General features: G+C 50.2%; 3 protein-coding genes across 5 annotated transcripts in view; 1 reads left to right on the forward strand and 2 right to left on the reverse strand.

The window, feature by feature from the left end:
* PTPRF (protein tyrosine phosphatase receptor type F) overlaps positions 1-11,642 on the reverse strand; it is a 143,485-nt gene extending 131,843 nt beyond the window's left edge. Inside the window, exon 1 of the mRNA XM_031464967.2 lies at positions 11,350-11,642. The gene's annotated coding sequence lies outside the window, so the exon portion shown is untranslated. The remainder of the gene's footprint in view (positions 1-11,349) is intronic.
* Positions 11,643-11,692: 50 nt separating this feature from the next.
* On the forward strand, positions 11,693-14,411 carry HYI (hydroxypyruvate isomerase (putative)). 2 transcript variants are annotated; one of them, XM_064493665.1, is made up of 8 exons: positions 11,693-11,928; positions 12,029-12,140; positions 13,176-13,290; positions 13,484-13,562; positions 13,653-13,702; positions 13,792-13,876; positions 14,000-14,134; positions 14,252-14,411. In XM_064493665.1, the coding sequence occupies exons 1-8, from the start codon at positions 11,730-11,732 to the stop codon at positions 14,323-14,325; spliced, it is 849 nt and encodes a 282-aa protein (XP_064349735.1). In that variant the 5' UTR covers positions 11,693-11,729; the 3' UTR covers positions 14,326-14,411. The 2 variants fall into 2 exon arrangements, with proteins under 2 accessions (XP_064349735.1, XP_031320846.1); XM_031464986.2 differs by having other exon boundaries at positions 11,695-11,928; positions 13,807-13,876.
* Positions 14,404-25,606, reverse strand: part of SZT2 (SZT2 subunit of KICSTOR complex) — a 49,349-nt gene continuing 38,146 nt past the window's right edge. Inside the window, exons 54-72 of one of the 2 annotated variants that reach the window (XM_031464965.2) lie at positions 25,453-25,550; positions 25,231-25,363; positions 24,980-25,110; positions 24,748-24,848; positions 24,498-24,674; positions 24,035-24,302; positions 23,853-23,932; positions 23,642-23,767; positions 23,330-23,529; positions 21,347-21,437; positions 21,027-21,107; positions 20,870-20,944; positions 18,395-18,608; positions 17,935-18,088; positions 17,675-17,797; positions 17,161-17,566; positions 16,915-17,031; positions 15,468-15,536; positions 14,404-15,301 (exon numbers count right to left, since the gene is read on the reverse strand). In XM_031464965.2, the coding sequence (XP_031320825.2) occupies positions 15,158-15,301; positions 15,468-15,536; positions 16,915-17,031; positions 17,161-17,566; positions 17,675-17,797; positions 17,935-18,088; positions 18,395-18,608; positions 20,870-20,944; positions 21,027-21,107; positions 21,347-21,437; positions 23,330-23,529; positions 23,642-23,767; positions 23,853-23,932; positions 24,035-24,302; positions 24,498-24,674; positions 24,748-24,848; positions 24,980-25,110; positions 25,231-25,363; positions 25,453-25,550 (2,788 nt within the window). In that variant the 3' untranslated portion in view covers positions 14,404-15,157. Of the gene's footprint in view, positions 15,302-15,467; positions 15,537-16,914; positions 17,032-17,160; positions 17,567-17,674; positions 17,798-17,934; positions 18,089-18,394; positions 18,609-20,869; positions 20,945-21,026; positions 21,108-21,346; positions 21,438-23,329; positions 23,557-23,641; positions 23,768-23,852; positions 23,933-24,034; positions 24,303-24,497; positions 24,675-24,747; positions 24,849-24,979; positions 25,111-25,230; positions 25,364-25,452; positions 25,551-25,606 lie in introns of those variants that run through there. The other variant, XM_064493659.1, reaches the window with a different exon arrangement.

Raw genomic sequence — 25,606 nt, forward strand, 5'->3', positions numbered from 1 at the left:
CATCCAGGAACTTGTTAGAAAATGCAGTATCTTGGGCTCTACCCCAGACACACTGAACTAGACTCTGCATTTAAAAAGATCCCCAGGTGGTTTGCATGCATATTCAAGTTTGAGAAGCCTGGTTTTACAGCAATGGTTGTCAAACTTCAGAGTGTATCAGAATCACCACACTTGGAGAGACGACAGTACTGGGTCAACCTGCTCACTTCTCCCCAGCCATAGCCCTCAGGGAGTCTGGGGATGCTCCCCTCACGGAGGTGTTAAGAAGTCCCTGAGGAGCTTGCAGTGACTGTCTCGACAGACTGGAGACGATGGTTACGGACAATGCAAAGGAATCGGGTTCCTTGATCTCAGTGGGAATAAAGGGATTTTGAGTCAGAGTACCGCCCCTTCAGATAGTATTGGTAGTAGATTTCATTGTGTGCTATTAATATGAATTCTATAACTTTAGGTCCATACAAAAGAGGAAATAAGTCAACTGTCAATACAATTAGTAGCAGGAAATCTGTTCAGCAATTGCTTGGTATATTGCTTGGAAAAAACGTTTCCAAATTCCTTGGAAGAGCTTTGGTAGCATTTTTTTTTTAAGTATAAATGCTCATGTAGCTTTTGTGAGAAGCTGCAAGTCAGAGTAAAAGTCAGTAGAACAATGCTCTTTCTGGTATAAAATGAAAACAATTTAAGTTAATGGTGGTTATTTTTGTTTTAATTCTGCAGTACCAAAACAAGTATAAAAAATTCATATCTCCAAAAAAATAATGAAAAATTTGAGGTTTCTGGGTAGAAACTGGGGAGGAGGTGGTATTCATGGCCTTTTACCCAATTCCTAGGCCTTATTAAGTCAGTTCACAGACTCAGAAACCCTCAACTGAGGGAGGACCCTGCAATGTGGCTGCAGTTAGAAACCACGTGTTGTCTCCAAATGACCTGTAGCCAGTGACCAAGGTAACTGTGCACTAGATCTTCCTGAGGTCAGTAGATATTGGCTCTGAATTCATGCTGATCCCCAGAGCCCTGAAGTGCCACCATGATCCACCAGTGAGACTGGGAACTTATGAAAGTCAGGTGATGTATGGAGTCCTAGCCCACGTCTGCCTAGTAAGTGTCCATGGGGTCATGTACTCACCAGTGTTTTTCCCCACTCTCAGAATACATAGTGAAAAGAGAGATACTTAATAATTCTTGGTATTTTAAAATATTGGTATTTTCAGTCATGAAATGAACGCTATTATGACGAAGAGGGCAAAGTGGGAGCTCCTGAAATGACCCCCCATGCTGACCCCTACCATACCAAGAAAGTAAGCCAGAAACAATACATTCACCCTGGGGAAATTACAGAGATTAGTGCTACCATTGACCTGGGCATATATCTGGAGAAAACTCTAATTTGAAAAGGTAACATGCATCTCGATGTTCGTGGCAGCACTATTTACAATAGCCAAGACATGGAAGCAACCTAAATGTCCATCAGCAGATGACTGAATAAATAAGATGTGGTACATATACAGTGGAATATTATTTAGCCAAAAAAGAATGAAATAATGCCATTTGTAGCAACATAGATGGATCTAGAGGTTATCATACAAAGTGAAGTAAGTCAGAGAAAGACAAATATCATACGATATCAATTATATGTAGAATCTAAAAAAAAAATGATACAAATGAACTTAATTACAAAACAGAAACAGACTCACAGACATAGAAAACAAACTTATGGTTACCAAAGGGTAAAGGTGGGGGATAAATTAGGAGTTTGGGATTAGCAGATACAAACCACTATATATAAAACACATAAACAACAAAGTCCTACTGTAGGACACAGGGAACTATATTCAGTATCTTGTAATAACCTATAAGGAAAAAGAATATGAAAAAGAATATATATATGTATAACTGAATCACTATGCTGTACACTAGAAACTAACACAACGTTGTAAATCAACTAAACTTCAAGAAAAAACAAAACAAAACAAAAACGTGAGATGTGGAAGGGTGGTGATTCCCAGCACATCACCATTTAACTTATTTGGCTAGTGCAAAAGCCAGATGGTGCTAAAAAAGAGTATGAAAACGAATATATGTATGTTCATATATAACTGAAGCATTGAGTTATACACCAGAAATTGACACAACATTGTAAACTGACTATATCTCAATTAAAAAAAAAAGCCAGATGGGGCCTAGAGAAAGAGAGAAAATCTTTGTACACTCAGTCAGGTAGCGATGCCAATTACAGCTAGAGCGCCAAATGTGGGATCACTACCATGGCAATTCAACACAGCCTGTGGTACCTGGCATTCAGCATCTGACCTGGAAAAAAATTTTTTTTTCTTTCCAGGAAACGCTGAAACAATTTCCATTTACATAGCAGGGAAAATAGCACACTGTTACCATCTTCACCAGGGCAGTGACAAGTCTCTTCCTCCCCGTCATCATACACGTGAGGGAAACTCAGTCATCTTGATATCCTGTAGGACACCCCGGACGGTATCGTGCTGAATGCACCTGTGGGTGGGGAGTGTCTCTCACACTCCAGATGCCACTACAAGGTATATGTGTGCCTGAGAGTGGGGGGCCCACTACATGAGGAAAGTTTTTAGGGGCTCCGTGGTCTGGGGCATCCTTCTAAAGCGAGAGACGAGTTGCTCCCTCTTGAGTCTCAGATTGTGAAGGAAGAGACACGCTGGGGTTGGAGGGAGGCCACCTGGGACCCTCCATCTTGGTTCTCATGGGGTAAATACATATTCTGATTATTTGTCTTCTCTGCCTGAAGTTCTTCTTCCAGAATCACTTGTAGACTTACAGAGCACCTTATCCTTCACCGTGCTGTCAAACACAACATCACCTCTGACAAGGGGACACATTTCACAGCCTAAGACGTGCAGCAATAGGCTCACGCCCATGAAATTCACTAGTATCACCATGTGGCTTATCACCTAGAATCAAACAGCCTGAGAGACCGGGAAGTGGACTAATTACAGGCCAGCGGGAAGAAAACACCCTCCAAACAGGGTATGTTCTAAAGCGGAGGCCAGTATACGATGCCATGTCCCCCGTAGCAGGATGCCCAATCAGAGAACAAGGGCCAGCGGTGGGAGTGGCCCCCTCACTGTTACACCTGCTCATTCACTAGAAGACTGTTTTGTTTTCCATCCTTGCAACCACTGGCTCAGTGGATCTGAAGGCTCTAGTGTTCACAGCAGTCATTCTTCCATCAGCAAACGTGATCACCATTCCAGTTAGCTAGAAGCTGAGATTTACCCTGTTCATTTCAGGCTCCTCATGCTTCTAAACAGACAGAGGAGAGGTTCTCTAGCTTGGCTGGGGTGGTTGATTCTGATCACCAGGGGGAACGGTGTTGCTGCCACACAGTCGGGGCAAGGAGGGCTTTGTCTAGGGCACCTCTGATTCCTCTCTTGCTCTAAAGTTCTGGTCAGTGGAAAACTGACAACCCAATACAGTCAAGACCACCAAAGACTTGAATCCTATAGGAATAAGGGTATGAGTTGTTCAACCAGGGAAAGAAATTCATCCAGTTGAGGTGCAGGGTAAAGGGCACTTGGATTGAGTGACTGAAGAAGACAGCCGTGATTACCAATTTAGGCCCCATTACCAGCTACCAAAATGGGGAGCATAAGTTGTGTCTCTGTGTCACTTTACTGTCTTCCCCCTTATGGATTTCTATTGCTACTGGACAAATTACTAGAAATTTAACAGCTTAAAATAACATCCATTTCCTAGCTCACAGTTCTGTAAGTCAGAAGTCCAGGCATGGCATGCGTGGCTGGGTCTTCTGCTCAAAGTTTCAAAGGCTAAAATCAGAGCGTTGAGCTGCATTCTCATCTGGAACTCAGGGCCCTCTTTCAGCCTCACATGGTCAAGGCAGAATTCAGTTCCCTGTGGCCACAGGACTGAGGCGTCCATATCCATGCTGGCTGTCAGCAAGGGGCTACTCTGAGCTCCTAGTAGTTGCCCACATTCCTTCTCCACCTTCAAAGCCACCAGTGGAGGGATTCTTATGCATTAACCTCAAATCTCTCTCACCAGGAAGAGCTCTGGCCCTTTTAAGGGCTCACCTGATTAGGCCAGGCTCACCCAGAGCCTTCCTTTCATAACTGATTTGGGACTGCAGTGACATCTGTGAAATCCCTCCATAGCCGTACCAAGACTAATGTTTGATTGAATAACCAAGAGAAAGGGTGTGTACACCAGGGAGCAGGAATTTGAGGAGACCATCTTCAGATTCTGTCTACTACACCTCTCCTCACCTTAACCTGACTCCTTATTTGAAGGACACCAGTGGTAGTAAAACGTGAGGTTTCAGAAGGGATTACGGAGATTGGAATCATCTCATAATACAATGGTAGTGGGTGAGGGCTTTGTGCATCCTGTTGATGGGGCCATGAAGTTTTCACCCAGATAAAGGATGAGAGTGCATACTAGGGGAGGAAAAGGCGAACTGTGCCAGTGGTTTCTGTTTGTCCCTCATTCTGGTTTCCTCCTTGCTCTCGCCCAGGTAGAGGACTCATGTTGGCTACGTCAATGGGTTCCCTTGCCCTCGGGCTCTGGTTGGCTAACCTAGTGGGGAGGCCCAGCAGGAGATTAGAGAGAAGGAGAGTGAGGTAGGGCATTTACGTCTCAGGCTTCCTCTGTACAGACTGCCTCCAGCTGCCTGTGTCCTTCAGCTGAGGGCTTCTGCTCCTCGTCAGGCACTCATCTCTACGTGACCCCCTCCTCCTGGATTTCAGTCCCCACACCCTCATCCCCTGCACCCTTTCAGGGCTAAGAAGAATAACAGCTCTGCCCTAAGTTACTGCACTGCCCCATGTTATCTCCCCTACACTCTGCCCATGTCTTCGTAAATAGTCTCTTTATTAAATCTTCCGAATTATCCTAATTTGAGTGTGCCATCTGTTTTCTGTTTGGACTCTGACTGATACAAGAACCTATTAAGAGATAGACACAGGAGTGTGGCAGATGGAGATACAAACATTACCTTTATTACCGCCACAACAGATACTGGACAATATGGCTTCGGTCTGCTAGGCAAGCAGGTTGCTAGTATCTCACCCCCGAGGTCAGCCCTGTGAGGGTTCATCCCTGTAAAACTTATGGCATGGGGGAGCAGAGTAGGAAATGTGCCTTTTCACAGAGAGGACCAAGCCGAGCCTTTTGGCTCCTCCTTCTGCCAAGAGAGTCACTGTCCTTCCCCTGGGGAAGACGGAGAAGGTGGGGCAGGAGCCTTCTGCAGAGGACAGGCCTCCTTCCACACTGGAATGTCAAGCCTGGTAGAAAGGCAACACTCTGAACAGCAAATGAAACTTTAAATAAAGTCAAAGAGTGGGAAGGGATAGCTCAGTGGTAGAGCATGTGCTAAGCACGCAAGAGGTCCTGGGTTCAATCTCCAGTACCTCCATTAAATAAATAAATAAACCTAATTATCTTCCCCTCAAAAAAGCAGCAAAAAAAAAAAAAAAAAAAAAGTTAAAGATAAGCAAAAACAGCCAAAGACGTAATATCCAGAATTTCCACAAAGAATACCTACAAACGGATTAACTAAAACTAAGAATCCAATTGAAAAGTGGACAAAGGTTACCAACAAGCAATTCACAGAAAAGGGAATGTTAATGGCAAATAAACAACTGGAAAGATGTTCAACCTCAGTAATAATCAAGGGCTTGATTTTTAAAAATGTTTTTCCCCCTTCAGATGGGCAAAAATCCAATGTTGAAGATGTAGGGAAACAAGCACTCACAGATGGTTCATACAAACTGATAAAGCATTTTGAAGGGCGATTATGCTGTGAATTAGAACTTTAAATGTGCATATTCTTTGGCCAAGCAAAGTCCACTTCCAGGGATATATACTGGAGAAACAGTCATATTTGTATCTGCACCCAAAAAGGCATATACAAGGATATTTATTGTTATAATAGTAATAAGCTGGAAGCAATCTTTTTGACCATCAATAGGGGAATGATAAAATCTTCATATTCTGGAATAAAATGCAGTTAAAAGACTGGCCAAAAAAAGGATAAACAATAAGGTAGATTGAGTTTATATATATATACATATTTTTTTTCTCCCAGGGAAAGACATCCTATATGTAGTGCTAAGTACAAAAAAAAAAAAAAAGTTGTAAAAAGTATATACCTAATGCCATAGGTAGAATTCACAAGTGTAAAAACTGAACAAAGGAAGAATAAGATTCTATAGTTAGGGTTACTAAGAGTTTTCAAAATTCCAAACATGAAAAAAAACCCTTTTGGCTATCTACCCTTGAGCCCTTTGAGTCATAAATACACTGGTTGTATTTAACTAAGTTTAAAGATTGCATGTGGATGGGTGTGTCATTAGTTAACACTCCATTAACTAATACCGCCAAGAGCCTGTGTTACTAACAACACGCATATGTAGGGGAGGGGCAGGAGGACAGTTTCTGGATGTGATCCAGCCACCTAGTAATAGAATAGAAACTAAAGATAAAAGGCCAGTTATAGGAACCTCCTTTTAAAGATAAAGATGTATAACATGGAACAGCAAATATTATTATATTCTTCCGAGAATATAATGATCGCTCACGCAAGCACAAATTTTGTAAAGTGATTCAATATGTTTTGTATAATGAAGTTATTATTCAATGTACTGTGTGTGTGAGATGATTGTTTAAATGTGCTGAAATTTTAGTTATAGAGTCCTAATGTAGATGTACCATGGATATTCCTCTATGACATACTTGGATACAATAGAAACCTATGAAAGAAAAATTTTACCGAAGATTTAGTTTCCTTTTTGACACGGTTACAAGCTATCATGAATCCATGTGATATGGACTATTACTGGTAAAATTGAGTAAAGTGGGAAAGTTAAATTCTGAAGCCTTGGAAATGCAGGCTCAATGGCTCAAACAAATAATAATAATAGAGTGACACAAGATTCTTAAATCTAGGCAGCTGTAACTGAACACATGGCTGGATGTGAAAATATACAACATGATATATGGAGTCTGATTTGAGTATGCTATATAAAGGTGATAAAAAGACTGGGAGCTCAAATAAGAAAGTTAAAATAGAAGTGAAGATGCTCTTGTATTAGAGCCAGGTAGGAAAGAGCTTAATGAAGTTTGGGTGAAATAAAAATCATCAGCATAAACTCATGACTTTGAGAGATAAAGATTTCCTCATCGACACTGAAATCCCTGTTTCTGGGAGTCTTCCAGTTTACGACTACAAGCTATGTGAAATTATACAAATTCATGAAATTATATAAAGACCAAGCGCCCAGGGTTCAGGTCTTTAAATTGCTTTTTACCAAAAGAACCAAGTATTTTCTGAAATGTGCACAATGTTGGATAGTGGGATGGGAAAAGCAAGTTAGTTCTGGGACATCTTGTTTTTGGAAAGAGTTAAGATGAAGCAAGAAGGCTGGAACCTTACAGAGGTTCCACGTGAATACAATGCCTCTCTTGGTTTTTCTTGCCACATCTCTGCACATCAGCTTTATACTCTCTGGCTGACTGTCCCCATGAGGCATGGTTCTATTAAGTAGGAGAAAAGAGGAAACAGATGTTGGACAGGCAACCTACACTATCTGTAACAGGTACTCTGGTTGGTCCAGCTTGGAGCCGGTGCCCATATGTTGACCAATCACTGTGTGACCAATAAGAGAGGATCTTATAAGAAGATGGCAGCATCTATTTAGACTTAAGATGAGAAAGTGGTGCACGTTACTATATATAAAATAGATTAACAAGGACTTACTATATAGCACAGGGGAACTATATTCAGTTTCTCATAACATATAATGAAAAAGAATCTGAAAAGAAAAAAATATATAGTATGTATATGTACAACTGAATCAATTTGCTGTACACCTGAAACTAACATTGTAAATCAACTACACTTCAACAAAAATTTTTTAAAAAAAAGAAGTGGTGAAAATGATAAAACTCCGTCAAACAAGGGGACTATTCCCAGAAGAAGAAAGAGAACCGTTACTAGTTATCTACTTCTGCTAACAAGTTCCCCCAAAACCCAGTGGCTTAAAACAACAAACATTTCCTATTACAGAGTTTCTGTAGGTCAGGAATCCAGGTGTGGCTTAGCTGGATGTCTCTGATTCAAACCTTGTCTGTGGCAAGGCCACAATCAAGGTGTTGGTTGGGGGTTCGGCCATCTGAAGGCTCAGAGGGAGTGGACCTGCTTCCGAGCTCACTCACTGTTGAGTGCTGTTGCCAGGCCCCAGCTCCTTGCTGGCTGTTGGCCCCTTGACACAGGTCCTTCTATAGGGCAGCTCTCGATATGGCTGCTGGTTCTCCTCACAGCAGGTGAGTGAGAGAGTGAGAGAGGGCATCCAGGACACAAGCCACAGCCTTTTCGTAACCTCATCTCTGAGGTGATGTATCCCTTTTGCTGTCTTCTGTTTGTGAGAAGTGAACCAATAGGTCCAGTTCATATTGAAGGGGATGGGGCGTGAAGACCAGGAGGTGGAGATCCCTGAGGACCATTTTATAGGCTGCCTCCCACAGGTGCTGAGTGGGTAATACAATAAAAGACCACTATCCTGAGCAGTGACACACGGAATCTAAAAAGTGGTAATTATAGTCTGATACAAACAAGCTGAGTGTGTAGAAAAACCTCGAGATTCTGATGATACTACAATGAAGATGTTAATGTAAAATGTGCTAACAGGTGGTAGTAATGCCTACAGAAAGCTTTAACATTTTGTTTTTATTAAATATGAAACAGACAGAAAATGATTTTACAAAATGTATGTAAGATACAAAGAATAGTGATGAAACAAAGATACATGATCACATCACCCCAGAGAAAGGGGACGACCATTACTTTTGAAGCCTCAGTGCCATTCCCTTCCCTCCCCGTTCAGAGGTCACTATCCTCCTGAATTTTGTGATCACTATCACTTGTTCTTTTTCATAGTTTCATCACAGATATTTCTATCCTCACACAAGACATCACTTGGCTCCCCTGCTTTTGACTTCATGTAAATGGAGTCATACTGTATATATTTCTCTGTGACCTGCTTCCTTCACTCATGACTATGTTTCTGAGATTTATCCATTCGATGTGTTCATACTGATGTTTTCAGTGTGACCCAAACGTCCCTGAGCTCTTCATATATTACTCTAATCCAAGAGCAAAGTCAATTTTATCATTCCAATCACCAGCTTTCTCTTCACTTCTTTTTTTTTTTTCTTTCTCTTCACTTTTACAAATAGCACTGTATGGCTATACTAGAACTCATCTATACATGTATTGAGGGACATTTGAGTTAGTTCCATATTTTTTCTACATAAATAATGCTGCTATGAACATCACTGAACTTGTTTCCTGGTACACTTGTGCACAAGGTTCTCCAGGAGATAAATGTGGGCAAGAAACTGCTGGATCAAAGGTATATGAACATTCAGCTTTAAGAGAAAATGCCAAATTATTTTCCAGAGCAGTTGCAGTGATTTACACTCCTATCAGCAGTGAATAAATGTTCCAGTTGTTCCAAATCCCTTCCATTACTTTCTATTGTCTGACTTTTAAGTCTCTGCCAATCTGGAAAGTATAAAATGAAATATCATTGAGGTTTTGATTTGCATTTCACTTATGAATTGTAATATTTTTTACAACACTGGCAAGTACAATCCAGCGATGAGACTCTGAACTCTACATGCAAGTTTCTGCCATTATCCACATAATTACTTACAAATTGTGGTTACCTTAACTGATCATCATACCTGTACAAATTCTCTGATTAAAGGTTAAAAGCAAAGAATCAAGATGTGTAATAACTTAGTGTTAGGCTTATGTGGTAATAGGATAAGGTATAGACAAATGGTGAATAAAGTAAATAATTTTTGTGGGCATTGTATTCATTTTGTTATTTCTCTTGATACATTACGTGAAGGTGTTGTAAGGGAATGAAGGGAAAAAGTGAGTCAGGCACATCTAGTTTATACATCATCTCTGCTGCCCTAAAGGGTATACAAGCAAAAAAGGAGTCGACCACTGGAGGCTGGACAAATTTTGTTCCTGGTACACACCCCAGCAGATGATGGTGTTTTTAAAGTCTTAAATAGAATTTGAACTCAGAGATTTACAGTGAAGTGTTAATAAGGAATTATTTGCTTTAGATGTTACTCTGTATTGTGAACATTGGGTGATAAACATGCAGAAGTTGGAATTGATTAAAATGTTAAACTTAGTGAGGTCACATCCTGACTGGACTGTGCCAAGAAACACATGCCCAGAGAAGTCAGAGTTCCAAGCATTACGTCAGCTGCAAGTGGGCAAGAAATCAGGTGATCAGTTATAGCTGGTGGCAGTCTGATCTTGGAGGAGGAGCTAAGAAAAGGTACCTGCCAGGCACTTGGATTAGCTCTGAGATCAGCCCAGGTCCCAGGTTTCCAAGTGGGCCTGATTCCAGATACAGGTGAGCAGGGACAGAAAGACAATGGAAGCTGAGTGCTCCTGATGTTGCACTTCAAGCTTCCTTCTGTCAAAGCTAACATACAAAGCAGATCGAGGAGACTTCTATGCACGCACTGTTCGAGTGTAAACTCTCACATTTTGAGAAGCCTTTAGCAGTCATCAAGAACTTAAGCATGCTCCTATTTTTTCACCATGTAATTCCAACTGCCCTTTCAGTTGGGTTATTGTAGTTGAAGTAAATTTATTCGAATGATCTCAAGAAACATTAAGAGGCTACAGACACAGAAACCCGAGAAAGTCTAAAACATCTAGGCCTTGACTCTCAGGATTTCCTTATTTGAACTCCCTAAAGAGGGAATCTGATTGGCCAGATAGTATTTCCAAACTAGATAAGTAATGGGTCTTTGGCCAGTCTACGCACTTTGAGCAGATGTCCTTTCGTGGTCCAATCAGCCGGGGCCAAGAGGGGACAGCCCGCCCACGGTCGTTCAGTGCGGAGTTCAGGGTTGGAGGGCAGTTTTCCTTACACAGGATTTTGGACAGGCAAACGCTGTAATGGACATCTCTACAAAAGGAACCTAAGGAAACGATTCAGAGATGGGACCAAGAGGTGTATAAAAATGCGCGCGCGCGCGCACACACACACACACACACACGTGTTGAAACCCCGAGTATTCATCACCAGCGTAGTTTGCTAAATTCTGGTCTGTCCAGGTGTGGAACAATGAGCAGAGCTAATGCAGGGTTTTCAAGGGAAAATGCTCACAAAATATGAAATGAAAATCATACGCAAGCCATAAAACCGCATAGACAGTACGATTAGGATGTTCTAAGAAGTGACCGCACGTTTAGTTTTTGATCTGTAGAGAAAAGGTAATGGGTGAAGGGGGCGATAACTGGTGGTTTACCTGTGCTTTACTCGGTCCCACGGCTTTCAAACGTTCTATAATGAACAGAGAATCCGGTTATAACGAGGGAAAACACTGTTAAGAGTCCATGTTCCTCCACGTTAACTGGGCCTCGAGGCGGCCGGCTCGCCCGCGCCGCCCTCCCACGGGTCTGGAAAAAGTGCACTTTCTGCCGGGTCCGCGGTCTGATTTACGACACCCGGCTTTTCCCACCCGGGAAGGCGCGCTCCGAGAGCTCGCGGCGCCAGCGCGCCCCCGCCCGGCCGGGCCGGGCTCCTCCGCCGTCTCCGTGCCTCCGGCTCCCGCCCAGCCCCTCCCGGGCCCCGCCCGCTTCCGTCTTCCGGCCGCGCGGACTCTGCCCCGCGCGCTCCCGGGCGGTCATGGCTCCGCTGCGCTTCTCGGCCAACGTGTCCTGGCTATTCCCCGAGCTCCCCAGCCTCGCCGCGCGGCTCCGGGCCGCGGGCAGCTCGGGCTTTGAGGCGGCCGAGGTCGGCTGGCCGTACGCGGAGCCGCCGGAGGCGCTGGCGCGCGCGGCGCGGGAGGCGGGGCTGCAGCTCGTGTTGATCAACACGCCCCAGGGTGCGCCCTGGGGGCCGGGGCCGGGTCACTGGCGGGCCGGGGGCCAGGAGCCGGAGCCCAGGAGCCGGAGCCAGGGGTCTGAGGCTGATTCTCTTCGCAGGAGACCGAGAGAAGGGGGACATGGGGCTGGGGGCCGTTCCCGGGAGGCAGGCGGCCTTCCGAGAGGGGCTGGAGCAGGCTGTGCTGTACGCCAAGGCTCTGGGCTGTCCCAGGTAACCCCCTCTCTCCTGCTCCTCCAAGACCCACGGGAGAAGAGGCCGCCAGGTCTCGAGAGGCTCCGGAGTGCACTGTCCCTTCTCTGCCCCTGCAGTCCTGGTCCCTTGTAATTGCCTTTTGTATTTGATCTGTTGTGTGTCACTCTCAGTTTGCAACTCTTTTTTGCTCATCTCATGCTGGGATCCCATGCTGGGAGCTGACCAGGGAGACAGCAAAGTAAGAGGACAGGTCAATTCACGGAGGCTGTGGGAGCAGCGTAGGCACTAACTCTGGGATCACAGACAGCTTCTTACAGGCAGTGATGTTGAACTGGTTCTCGGAGTGGGCACTTGCTTGATGTAAGGAGCATTCCAGGCAAGGATGCAGTGGCCAGGGGCGAGGGGCTTGGCATGTTGCGCAGAGTTCATGAGGCTGGAGATGTAGCCTGTCTGCGCTGGAGATGGCTGAGAAAGATCGATCAGGAGGTGAAGGGAGGTGGTTGGGGGGCTCAAAGTGGGGCTGATCAGGTAAACCCTGCGGAGGACAAACAGGCTGAGAAGGAACTGGCAACAAGGGATTATTATGATGGGAGTGGTGTGTGTACAGAAAACAGATGGCAAGAAGCTAAGAAACAGATGCAAGGAGGAGAGAAAAGCAGCGTGGAATTCCTGAGATGGCTAAGGGTCAAAGTAATTTTTAGAAGGTGCGACTTAAGCGTGTTCATAGGCTTGAGGAGAAGGGGCAGGGAAAAGGAGAGATTGGAACTACAGGAGGGGCTAAGTGAGGGTCTGAGGTCTCTGAGGCGGGAGGATGCGCTGACCCGCGGTAGGGACCTGGGAAAGAGCTTGGCTTTACAGTGACACAGGAGTGTCTGAGGGCACTGGGAGGCCTGAGCATCATGGCAAGGTGGTCCGGTCTAGACATTTGGGGAGATGGGAAGCTGGCATGGTCGGAGGGCATCTGGAAGAGGTGCACCCAGGGAGCCAAGGGAGTGAAGACCCCCACTTCGGGGATGGACTCCACACTCACTCTGGTCCCACTTCCCTCCACAGGATTCACCTGATGGCTGGCCGAGTACCCCAGGGGGCTGATCGAGCAGCAGTCAGGGGTGAGATGGAGACAGTTTTTCTGGAGAACCTAAGGCACGCAGCTGGGGTTTTGGCTCAGGTGAGACCGTGAAAACGTACAGGCACACGTACTTCCTGACCGTCTGTGTGTGTGGAGGGGGCGTACGGTGGGGAGAGCAGTGAGGCACAGGCTGGACACTGGCCCAGGTCAGAGGGACCAGTGAGGGGCTTGACCAGTGACTGAGGGGGCCCCACCTGGGGAAGAGCTTCCTCACAGACCCAGCTGGTGCTAGGAGAACCTCGTGGGACTGCTGGAGCCCATCAACACCCGGATCACCGACCCCCAGTACTTCCTGGATACACCCCAGCAGGGTAGGGCCCCCAGCCCAATGCCACCTCCTGCCCCTTTGATTCTTGTGCTCTCCTTGAGTCTCATGGCCCTCTCCCCGGTCTCTCTCCCAGCGGCAGCCATCTTACAGAAGGTTGGAAGACCCAACCTCCAGTTACAGATGGTAAGTGGGAGAAAGCGAGTGCTTCTCCGAGGACCCGTGTTCTCCAAATCTGGGAAGAATGTTGTGGCCTGAAGGGTCTGTGACTGTAGGAATCTCTGCCCCAGGACGTATTCCACTGGCAGATCATGGATGGGAACCTGACAGGAAACATCCGGGAGTTCCTGCCCATCGTTGGTGAGGGCCCCTTTCTTGGCTCCTTCCTAGTCTGCTGTGCTGCTTCCTCTGTCCTCCCACTCTTTCAGTCCCTCAGGCCTCAGCAGGAGCCTGGGACCCACATCTGTCCCCATCTGTCCCCAGGGCATGTACAAGTGGCACAGGTCCCAGGCCGGGGGGAACCTAGCAGCCCCGGAGAGCTGAACTTCCCCTATCTGTTCCAAGTGCTGGAAGACGAAGGCTACAAAGGCTTTGTAGGCTGCGAGTACCAGCCTCAAGGTGAGGGCGGGCGAGGCTCCAGGTGTGGCCTTGGGGAAGGGGCTCTGGAGGGACAGGTGTCGGACAGGAGCGGGTTTCCTCCTCGTGGGTTGAAATGCCTTTCCCCTTTCCCCTCAGGAGACACGGTAGAGGGCTTGAGTTGGCTACGTTCATACTGGGAGAAGCAGGGCCACCCACAGGCTGGCCAGTGAGGTCCTGCACTCCACCCACGTGCCTCTGGGACAGTGAGTTGCGCATCCTGAGTCTCCTCTGAATTAAAGACAACCTGCTGAACGTTTCCATGTGTGTATGTTATTGGGGGCAGGGGAGGGACACACAGTGTCTAACCTTTCAGTTTCTCTGGGCCACTTCCCTCCTGCCAAGAAGGGACATACAGCTCATGTTCAAGTCCTCCAGTCTGTGCCAGTGTTGCTGTGGAGATGGGAGAGCTTTTGAGCCCACCTCCTTATGTACGTATGAGAAACCAAGGGTCCGAGAGTAGAGGAACTTGCCAGTGGTTACAGGTGCTACAAAGGCAGAGCTGAGATTGGAACCGAGGTATCTTATCTCAGTGGCAATGACCAGCAGTGATGTCCCAGTGGGAAATGAAGACCAGAGGGCTTAAGATGGGAGTTGGGGAGGCAGGTGGCTGACAGCGATCCAAGACTTGGAGGCAGGATTCAGACAGAGAAACTTGAAGGGGTGAGTACTGGCCACCTGATAGGAAGAATTCCCAAACTCCACCAGGTGAGCAGGAAGGAGGAGTCCCCTTCTGGAAGGGCCCAGGGGCCTGAAAGGACATGGGCATCTCAAGGAGTTGAGTGGACCCTGTGGAGTCCTGGGCTGGTCAGTGGCTGTGAGTGTTTAGGGAGGGCAGCTCCTGCTGCCAGACTGGGGCTACAGACCCCACCAAGACATATTCACAAAACCTTTGGTGTTCCTCAGGGTCTGGTCTTGCCCTGGGGTCCAGAAGAGCTGGTCAGTCCTGCTTCAAGTGGGCCATCTTAAAGAGCCATGATGCGAGGACATTCAGTGGTCCATCCCTCAGAGGAGGCGGGTCCAGAGGGTGAAACAGGCTGTGTTGATAACAGACTCCAGGTGGTGGTAGGTGGAGACCAGCTGGGCGGGGGGGCTCTCGCTGTCCTGAGGCTGTACTGGGAAGGGCTCTCGGAAAACCACCGTCAGAGACTGTGGGGAAGACAGTGGGGGTGCAGCGGTGAGAGGGGGTAGGCTGGGCACAAGGAACAGGGCTCCGGGAGAGCGGGCTCCCCAACCTTGGCAGGATCTGGGGTGGAACCTTTGGGGTACAGCCTCCCACTAGACTGACACAAAGCCCCTTGCCCCCCATTCTCACCGTCTTCTCCAACTGGGAATCCAGAAACACTAGCACAAAACAGTCGGTGAACTTCTGATTCAGCACAACCTGCAGCAAAAGACAAAACGAGGTGGGGAGTGAGGAGGCACGACCCTCCTTGAGGGCAGCCTGGAAGTGGGACCAGCCTCCCTCAACACACCTGGCCCCACTCCCTGGTCACTCAGGGCCTCTCCTCCAAATCCAACCTTGGTCCTCATCCTCACTGGCTCCTGGTCAGCCAACCAGCCTCATCAGGATGAGAGCGTGGGGCTTGACTGGAAGGCCCTGCTCAAGCTGGCACGCCGAAGCCCGTCAACGAAGGAGGGTTCTCGACCCTTGACATAAACCCTCCTTGCCTCCTGGCCTGTTCTAGGTTTTGAATCTCTGGCCTCCTCTGGAACCATCCCCTGTTGTCTGTCTGTCCCTGTGCTCAGCTTTTCCATCTCTCCCTGGACGATTTCTTCTACTCTCAGGATTTTGGTGACCACCTGTTTATGCAGATGCTGCCTAGATCTCTCTCTCCTGAGCTCCAATTCCTGATGTCCATATACTTTCTAGACCATGGTCCTGGAAGGTCCTCCTGGACCTCAGACTCAACTCACCACCCTTCCCCAAACCCACTCCTGCTTCAGCATCCCCAGCACCCACTTGTGCTTCAGTACCTCCATCCACTCATATCTGCCTGCGCTACTGCAGCTTTCCCCTAACTGACCTCAGCTTCTCTGGATGACCCTCCGTAACACCTTGGGACTAGTCTTCCTCACTATGCACTATGCACTTCCCCACAAGCACTATGTCGCAGGACCCCTCGCCACGGACCAAGTACTTTTTCTTTTGAAATCTCTTGAACATTTCCTCTCCTGAACTGCTGCTCTGGTTGGGCCCGTCCCTTTAGTCTCTTAATCCCCACACTCTGGCGCCCACTGCCACAGCTCTTCTGTCCACCTGGCCTTCCCAGCAGCACTTTCAACCTCTACTGTGCACACCAGTCACCTGGGGATCTGGCTGAAAGGCAGGTTTTGAGTCAGCAGGTCTGGAGTGGGGCCTGCAAGTCTGCACTTTGGCCAGCTCCCAGGCAGTGCTGATGCTGCTGGTGTGAGACTCACATCTTGGGTTAAAAGGCTTTAAAGCCCAAGAAGTCCTTTCTGGGGCTCCAGCCTCCAAGACCAACACTCCTGAGGTTCTAGAGCTTGGTCCTCCAGATCGCTGGCCAAGGTTTGTGCTTTTGTGAGCCCTTGAGGGCACAGCTCTAGGGTATTAGCAAATCAGATGCTGTGGCCCGGGGCTTGAAGGGTTTTACATCAATCTGTGTAGTCGCTCCATCTCAGCCTCCCTCCAGAGCACAGCCTGTTTAGTCAGGGCCTGGGGCTCCTTGAGGGGGATCTTGTTCCCTCTCTGATGAAGATTCCTGTGTCTCCCCTTTGAGAGGAACGGCAAGAAGACTTACCAGGTACTGAGTTCCCAAGTCTGGGCTCTGGAAATGGCGACAGCTCTGGGGAAAGCGGCTTAGGAGGACCTTGATCAGGCTCTGGTACCAGGAAACCGTCATAGACAGGAAGCAGTCCTGGGAGAAGGTCCATAAGCATGGATCTGCTGTCCCAGAGCCTCCTGAGACCCCTGCAACCTCTATTTTGGCTGCCAATGGAATTCATAGCATCCATCCCAGCCCCTTCTGGAACCTGCAGCTTCTTACCAGCTGGGGGTCAATGTCCCCAATGGATTTGGTATGGACTGCTTCTAGAAGCTCCTCCAGCTCGGCCAGGGCCAAGCGCCCCCCAAGCCGCAGCCGATCAGGTCCTGGTGGTTCCAGCAAGAAGAGGCGCTTCCAAAGGGTGTCCCGACGGCAGTGCCCTCCAGCCAGCCGCACCAGCTGAGCCAGCCGTGCCCGGGCCACACCCACCTCTGCAGCCAGTGGGGGGAAGAGGGGAGCTGGTCCAGGGGCCAGACCAACCCCTGAGTCCTCCCCAGGACTATCAACTGAGCTCCCAGGAGCCTCCGGCTCAGGGGGCAGCCTGGGCGGCTTCCGCAACCGGCGCATGTCAGCAGTGAGTCTGGGGAAGAGCTCTCGTTGGCTGGTGAGCACCACGAAGAACTGGAGCCTGGGGTGGGGAGGGGCAGGAGTGTGGTGGTCACAGCAGGAGAGACACAGGGCCAGGGCGGGGTGCGGGGAGGGCAACAGGCACATTCAAGGTGGGGCATCTGCTGACCGCAGGACATGCCGCTCGGCCTCTCCTTGCTCCTCAAAGGGTGCAGCACAGTGACAGACAAGCAGAGACACGTCAAAGTCATCCTGGTGCCGAAGTCCCTCAGAGTCCAGGTAGGAGCCAGAGCTGTGTGGTGGGGGTGGGAGAGATGTCAACCCTGAGGTTCTGATGAACCAACCCCACCCCTCCTGCCCAAGAAAACACAGTCTTCCTACTGCAAGGATGGCCCCTACTCCAGCTCCACCCATTCCTTCTCGCCTCACCTGTGCCACGCTGACACCAGGGCGTACTCATTATGTTCTGGGCCTCCTGGCCGGGCCATCCGCAGCGGCTTCATGTGATAGGAGCTGGCATGGTCAGCCACGTAGTTGTACAGCTGGTGGGCAGCAATGAGTGGAGTGGGGAGCTCCAGGGTCCCTGAGGGGTGAGTTACAGGAGACACTGAGCCTGCGACAGGCACACTGATCTGGTGGGGTCAAGGGATAGGAGCCCCCGAGGCTCTGACTGATAGACAGACTGGCTCTGCCTTGCTGGGGAGCTCCTGAGTTCCTGTGGAACATGTAGATGGGACATTAGTGGCTCAGGACAGAGGGCAGGGTACACATGATGGGGGATCTAAACTTTGCTATGAAACAGGCTGGGAAGAACTTAAGACAGAGACACAGGGACAGGGTCCAAGTGATATGAAGCGAATGACACCATGGCCTGCCCTTGGGCACCAACCTTGGTAAATATGGTTGCGGCCGAAGTGGGGCCCATCAGGGTGGTGGGCCAGGAAGTGTCGCAGGAAAGTGGTAAGGTGGTAGCCGTGTCGCAGCACCAGGTGGGCGCCCAGCACGTGCTGGTGCACGAGGCGCAGGTGGAAGTCGTAGCTGAACGAGTGAACATGCATCAGGTCCCGCACCCTGTCACACTCCTCCGTGAACAGCATGGACAGCTGGGGAGGTGGCCGTGGGGAACCGGGTCAGCAAACGGTGGCAGAGCTGCCCAGCACATCCCCTTTCCTCCTCCTGCCTGGGAAATGGCAGCTCGAGATTTACCCTGCCGCCAGGGGCCTCTCGGCCAGAAATGCTTCTGTGGGAAGCCCTCCTTGTGACGTTCTCCTTTATGCTGTGTTATAACTCTGTTTACACGAACCTGACCATTCTGAGAGATGGGCCTTCTCAGATTTCCTGATTCAACAAATACTTGAGTGTCTACCATGTGCCTAGCTGCTATTGTTCTAGGTGCTGGGGATACAAATCCCTGCCCTCAAGGAGCTTATGTTCTAGTAGTGGGGAGATAAGACAAGAAACATTAGAGTAAATGAGTGCACAGTAGATGGTTATGGAAAATCAAGGAGTAAAGCAGTTGCAGTTTTAAACAGGGTGGTCCGGGTAGGCCAGGTGTGCAGTTAATTACCATTAGAAAGTTTTTCTGGATGCTTTCCCATCTCTCCAGCTTTATCTTCCCATCAAATTACTCCCTCTTCCCAAGTCCATCACGTATTTTCTTTACACTTTTGCACCTGCTGTTCCCTCTGCCTGAATGCTGCTCTCTATGCCCCAACAGCTGGCTAACTCCTACTCATTTGTAAAGCTGAATCTGGGACATCCTACCAAGGCAAGGCCAGGGTGGGCCTCCTCTAATTGATCTGTGAATGAATGAATGAATGAATGAACCACTAACAGAGGAAGAAAGGAAGACAGAAGTGGAGCTGGTGCTTCTCTTGGTGGAAATCAACATTACTGAAAGTGTATTTAACAGTTGGATCTGTGGTGCTAGAATGGCAGAATCTATATGACCATGGCTTTGGGGGCACTGGGCATAGGAGTTAATGGGAAAGGAAATCAATGACTGTAGAAGCAGCAGCATCCTAGGAGTCAGAGTAGCCGCATGACCTTGGATAAGTCACAACTTCTCTACTTTGGTTTCCTCATCATGGAGAGAAAGGAAAGGTCCTCATAAAGTTAGAGCAGCGTGATAAACTGCAATAACCTCTGGGTCTCAGAGTCAGAGACCCAGATCACAATCCCAATACTGCCACCAACTAGCTGTGTCCCCTAGGGCACATCACTTAACCTCTGTGAACCTGTTCCCCTGTCTCTGCAGTAGGAGTAAAATTCTCCTCTTTGCTTAGTATGTATACTAATCACTTAATAAATAATAGCAATAATAAAGCAACTAAAGAGGGTCAGAGATTAGATACACAGGGGCAGAGAGAACCAAGCTGGATGGAGATCAAAGGGCAGGGGAGCCAGAAAGACTTCAGGAAGCTCAAGAGAGTAACAGAGTGGGTCCTTCCCACCAACACTACAGCAAAGTGAAAGAGTAGCTGCCTGTCCAATCTGCCTCCTGAGCGCTGGCCCAGGAAGGTTCCTGCACAAACAGTCACCAAGCTTTCCTGGATCACACTACCCTGTGATGACCAGACTAGGCATCCATACCTCAGTCAAAGGCAACCACCTGCAGGTGGGATCTGAGCTGTCCAGATATGGGAGGAGTCTGTGCTGCCTTTACTGGAGGGCAACACTCAGACCCTGATCTCTCAGAAACCCAACGTGAGACACAAAGAAGGCAGGGACCCTCGAACGATGTGCCTAATGATCTGAAGGGGCTGAACTAACTCAAGTAGGGAGGGCTTTGGGTCCCTGATCACACTCAATCATGACTCATTCACTCTGAGCCCTCATGAGTGCTCAGCCCTCATGGGGTACAGAGGCTTTGCCTCGAGACGGACAGACAGGGACAGAAATAACAACTAAGTGACAGAGGTACACTGTGTGGGTGGGGACTCTAGTCCACATTCTAAGTGTTAGTGACTATACAGACAACGCCAGGCTGTCCCCAGCTCTAGATTAGGCCAGGACTGTCCATGACACTGACCCACCCATGTGTCAGATTACCCACTATGCTCAAGTGTCCTCACTGTCTAACCATCTATGCTCACGGTGTGACCACAGTGCCAGGCTGCTGTCAGTGCCAGAGTGACCAGAGAGCCAGACCAGCAACTGTACTGCACTGCCTTCTGCCCCCAGTGCCACGGCTGAATACAGCTCTGGACTAACACAGGGTGAGGCTGGTGGATGGTCCAGTCTCGGCACCAGAACGCCCCAGCCATCCGCAGCACCAGATCATCACTGGGGCAGACTGCCACAGCACACTGGGGGTGCACTGACTGTGCCTGAGACCCCACAGTCCTCTGTCCCCACCACATACCTGAGAGTTGACAGCTTGCCCCATGGGGATTCGGGAACATTCCAGGGCAAACTGTTTGACACAGAAGTAACAGCCCTAGAGAGAGAGGGTAGATGAGGTCAGGAGGGCGAGAGACGGATGGGCCTGGTTCTCTCCACTTAGTGCTCCTCCTGCTCACCTGGAAAGTCAGCTCCATGAGGATGATGCCCCCGGGCAGTGCCCGCTGCAGGTGGTACGTGGTGACCGGAGAGCCAGTGCTCTGAAGAAAGAAAAAAGCCCAGAGTTCAGGGGCAAGGACTAGGGGCTCACCAGCCTCAGACCAGAAGGGGAAAAGTCCCTTGGGCCAGTGACTAATGGTGTCAGGCTTGGATCAATGACCTCAGTCATCACCCAAGGTCCCTGACTTTTGGTCTTGGGGAAGTAATTCAGGCTCAGTGATCCCGGTATCTGGGGCATCAATGATTTTCCTGTTGGGAAAGGCACATGACAACGTGTTACCTTGGGGCTCCCATCAGTCTTGGTTTTCGGGCAGGAGAAGGAGCCCCGCCCCTCTGTTCCGAGGATAGCCATGGCCCGCAGCCGGCTGGTGCTGCAGAAAAGGAAGGGGACAACGGGGTGAGGCAGGCCGGTGGGGTGAAGGCTCTCAGTGCGGAATCCATTTCACGTGGAATCGTTTTGCAGAAGAGACAGGCCCAGAGTGGGAAGGACTTGTTTGGAGTCCCACAGTGGGTGAGTGAAAAGGCAGGGACCGGAGTCCAGGGCTGAACTGCGGGGCGGGGCTCTCTCCACAGCTGTGGCTGCTGTAAGGGAAGTGTGCACAGTGCTCAGTGGGGAGGTAGAAACCAGGCCCTTCTCTACCAGTGAGAGGATGGGGGCAGGGCAGGAGAGGCTGCTGTGGATATGGGGAGATACCCACGAGGGGATGGAGATATCTGCTTACTGGGGACAGAAGTGGGTGGGAAGGGAGAGGGTGCTGTCTAAGATTTCATGAGGAGAATTCAGGGAGATGCTTGATGCCCTGATTAGGTGTGTTTCTCTGAAAGGAAAAAAGTTCTCTTTTGGCCAGGGAATGGCAGTTTCAGCATTCCACAGGCCTACTGTTCTTCATTCTCAGTTCTGAGGCAGAGGGAACAGAGAAGTACAGGGAGCGAGGACAGAACAGAAAGGGCCATTGGGACCCATTCATCACACTCAGGAGCTCTAAACTGCCAGAATTCTTGTGGAGGCGGGGGGGCGGGGTGGTGTCAATGCTTCTGGTGAAAAGAAATGTCCCACTTAATCCTCAAGGAAACAGAGACCAGACCTAACACATGATTGGTGCTGGTTAGAGACTGGTAAGAAAAGGAGGCTTGACTTAAAATTCTCTTCTAAAACATATTTTTTAAGCTAGTGTTTTTGGTTTTAAATGGGAATTCTGACTTCTGGGAAGAACGTAACTGAATGGGACCTGGCTGTGGAGGGCAGCAGGCAGAGAGCTCCTCCTGGGGCCTGTCACTGAGAAATGAGAGGGGCACTGAATGAAATGTCCCAGAGGTGCAGGCCTGTCTCTCTTCCTGTCTCTCTTCCCTACGAGAAGGAGGCCTGGGAGATGGAGAGCTGGTTACAGAAAAGCTAAAGCACTGGAATTGGCTTTCGGGGCTAAGGGGGCGTCATGAGTGAGGAAGTATAACTTACATTTACTAGCTTGAGAAGACACCAGACTGAAAATAGAGAGGAGGGAGGAAATAAACTCACATATCTGGAGACACAGAAGTGACTGCATAACATGAGTGGGTATTTTCCCTGCAGCCACTGGGAAGCGGCTGGGAACACAGAATCAGGCTCGGATGTTGAGGAGGGTGTAGAGCAGGGGCCACAGAAATGGGAATTTGAGACTTGACACAGGATGGGAAAGGTGGTTGCAGAGTTTTCACTGAGCTCTGGGGAGATCGGAGGTGGTGCTGGAGGGGCTGTCTACCACCTCCCAAGACTCAGACCTCTCACTACAGGCCAGTGAGTGAACAGGACCAAGAACAGACCAGAGGACAGTGATGCGAGTAGGCCCAGTGCAGGGGTCCTTGGTGAGGGAAAAACCAAACGTGGTGAGAACAGGACTTCCCAAGGCTGAAACCAGGTGAAACCTAAGGAGAGGTTGGGGCTGATCAGGACAGCAATCACTAAGACCCAAGTCCAAGAGTTTAGAAGCATGTACAGGATCGGTGTGCATGGATGTACATACACCAGTGTAGAAGCACATTAGACGCACGTGGGTAACAGCTCTGTGAGAATGTACGCAGTGCGTGTACAAACGCGGCGGTGAGCTCCATGACACGTGTGAGGCTTTCAGACTGTGTGAGGGCTGTGTGTATATGTCCCAGATCTTCACATGTGTGTGTGGGCCCAGTGACATGAATGTGCAAAAGGCCCAAATTATCCAATTGGGACCTAAGAGGCAGGGAGTGTGGGGGAAGAGGAGCAGAGGGCGGGGAAAGATAGGCTCACCTGCGGGTGGGCGAGGGGGGCCGCAGCGGCACCAGCACGAAGCCCATGCTCTGCAGATACTGCATGTACTGCTGCAGGAAAACCAGACTCAGCTCCTTCAGCCAAGGCTCCTCCCGCACGCCTGGCAGAGGCCCATCCAAGGAGTCACAGCTTGCGGGGGCCTCTCGGCTCCCAGACCCTGACTCAGGGCGATGGCGCCTCTGTGGGAGTGAAGATTAAGAAAGGCACTGCTCACTGTCAACCACTGCTGGGTGGAGGAACGGAGGTCCCCTTGGTGGTCCCAGGGGAGAATCCAGGCGTCTTGAGCCTCACCTGTCCCTCAGGGGGCCCAGAGGTCTCTGGGGGCCCGTGCAGCCAGGCCGCCGGGTCAAAGAGCAGGGCAGTCGCACAGTAATGCACCAGGCGGGACGACTGCTTCAGTGTCTCCAGCTCCCCGGCCTGGGGAAATGGGCAGTGAGCACTAGGGTGGTGGCTGCAGCAGGGTCCCAGGATGCTCCCGGAGGACGCCGGCTGGGCCACTCACACTGATGGGCATGCTGGCTGGGGCCGAACGCTGCTGCCAAGTTACAAACAGGTTCTCCATCTTCATCTGGCGCTCCAGCTCTGGGGGTTGGAGGCTTTAGTAGTGGCTGCCAGGAGCGGCTGCCCCTCTACCTGCCAGGCTCCACAGATCGCCCCGCCCGTGACCCGGCCCAGTACCCTCACCCCTGCGCTCTGCCATCTTGATCTCCAGGAACTGCTGTCCATGGTAGGTGACAGGATCAGGCGGTCTGGGCACAGGGCCAAGGGAGGAGCTGGGGCGGGCAGCCGTGATGTCCCTCAGGGCCTCATCGAAGGGGAATGTGTCCAGGGGGAGGGGGCCCCCACCTCGAGAAGACCCACTCAGCCGGCCCTGCTCACGGCTCAGCGGGGGGCTTGCACTCCGGATGAGGGTCTCTGCTTCCATGGTTGGCAGCAGGAATGGGTTTGGCTCCTGAGAGACACGGAGCTTCACAATGGGTCCATGGCCTTTGTTTGCCCTCAGACCTTTTCCCCAACCCTGAGGCCTCCTCTCTCAGCCTCTCCCTCCCCACTACCTCTGCCCTCGGTCTGGCCCCTCTCCTGTTCCTGAGCTGGCACTTCCTTAAACTGACAGCTCAGGAGAGGAAGGAGCCCGAGCAGCAGGCACCTTTTCGTCCCGCACTGGGAAGTCCAACTGGCCGTAATGGTGGAAGAGCCCAAGCTTCTGGCTGAGAAGGCAGAAGATGAGATGGGCGCGGGCGTTCTGCCACTGCACGAGGCGAACCAGTGCTCGGCCCAGTGCCGCCCCCAGGTCTGGAGCCCAGTTGTAGGTCAGCAGCTGGAGCTGGAAGTCAGGCCTCAGCATCAGCGGGATCACAGAGCCCCTTCACCCACCCAGCCCCTGGGCCCACATCTACCTTCTTGTCCACGACCTCCAGCAGCAAGAACCTCTGCCGGGGAGCACTTCGCCCCAAGCTCCCGTCACCTCCTGGCTCGAAGCGCTGCACGGCTTTGGCAGCTATGGGGTCAGGGAGGGGCAAAATGAGGGTCTGGGGGCTGATTCCCCTCTATCCCACTCTGCCTCTTGCAGGGTCAGAGGCTACAGGAACAGTCACTCTGAGCCCACCCTCCCCCAGGCCATGCCCTCACCCTGCTGGGTGGGTCTCCTCCACTGCAAGAAGTTCCTTCCCAGAAGCAGCAGGTGCCGCTCGGCTGCCGGGTTGGGAGTTGGGCCCAGCTGTCCAAGGGAACAAGGACTGAAGAGCTCTGGCTCAGAAGCCCTGGTAGTAGGGAGGGACGGACAGAAAGCAGACCATCCATGTCCCCATTCCCTGGCCATCTACTCCTGGGCCTAGGCCCCCACCTCTCTTAGCTCAGCCTCCACAAGACCCCAGACTCACAAATGCTGCTCAAAGATGCGGACACTGGTGTCTCCAGCCATTGAGGTGACCATAGTGGTGAACTCAGACAGGACAGATGGGAGGAGGAACCGGGACACCATGTGGGTGGAGCTTCTGGACACCGAGGCACATCCTGGATCCAGGGCAAAGAAGTCACGATGGGGCTGCAGGATGAGGACCAGGCCATGGGGTCGAGGGTCGGGGAGAGGGCTGAGGTCTCACCGATCTGAACCATGAACTCCATCCAGCGCTGAGCAACACAAGCAAACACATGCTGCAGGGCCCCCACCTCACCCTCTTCCAGCTGGGTGGTCCGGCGTCTGAAGACACAGCAGGAATAAGAGCCTCACACCCACACGTGAGATGTGTGTGTTTA

Source organism: Camelus dromedarius, chromosome 14 (assembly GCF_036321535.1).
Source record: "Camelus dromedarius isolate mCamDro1 chromosome 14, mCamDro1.pat, whole genome shotgun sequence".
NCBI classification, from domain to species: Eukaryota; Metazoa; Chordata; class Mammalia; order Artiodactyla; family Camelidae; genus Camelus; species Camelus dromedarius.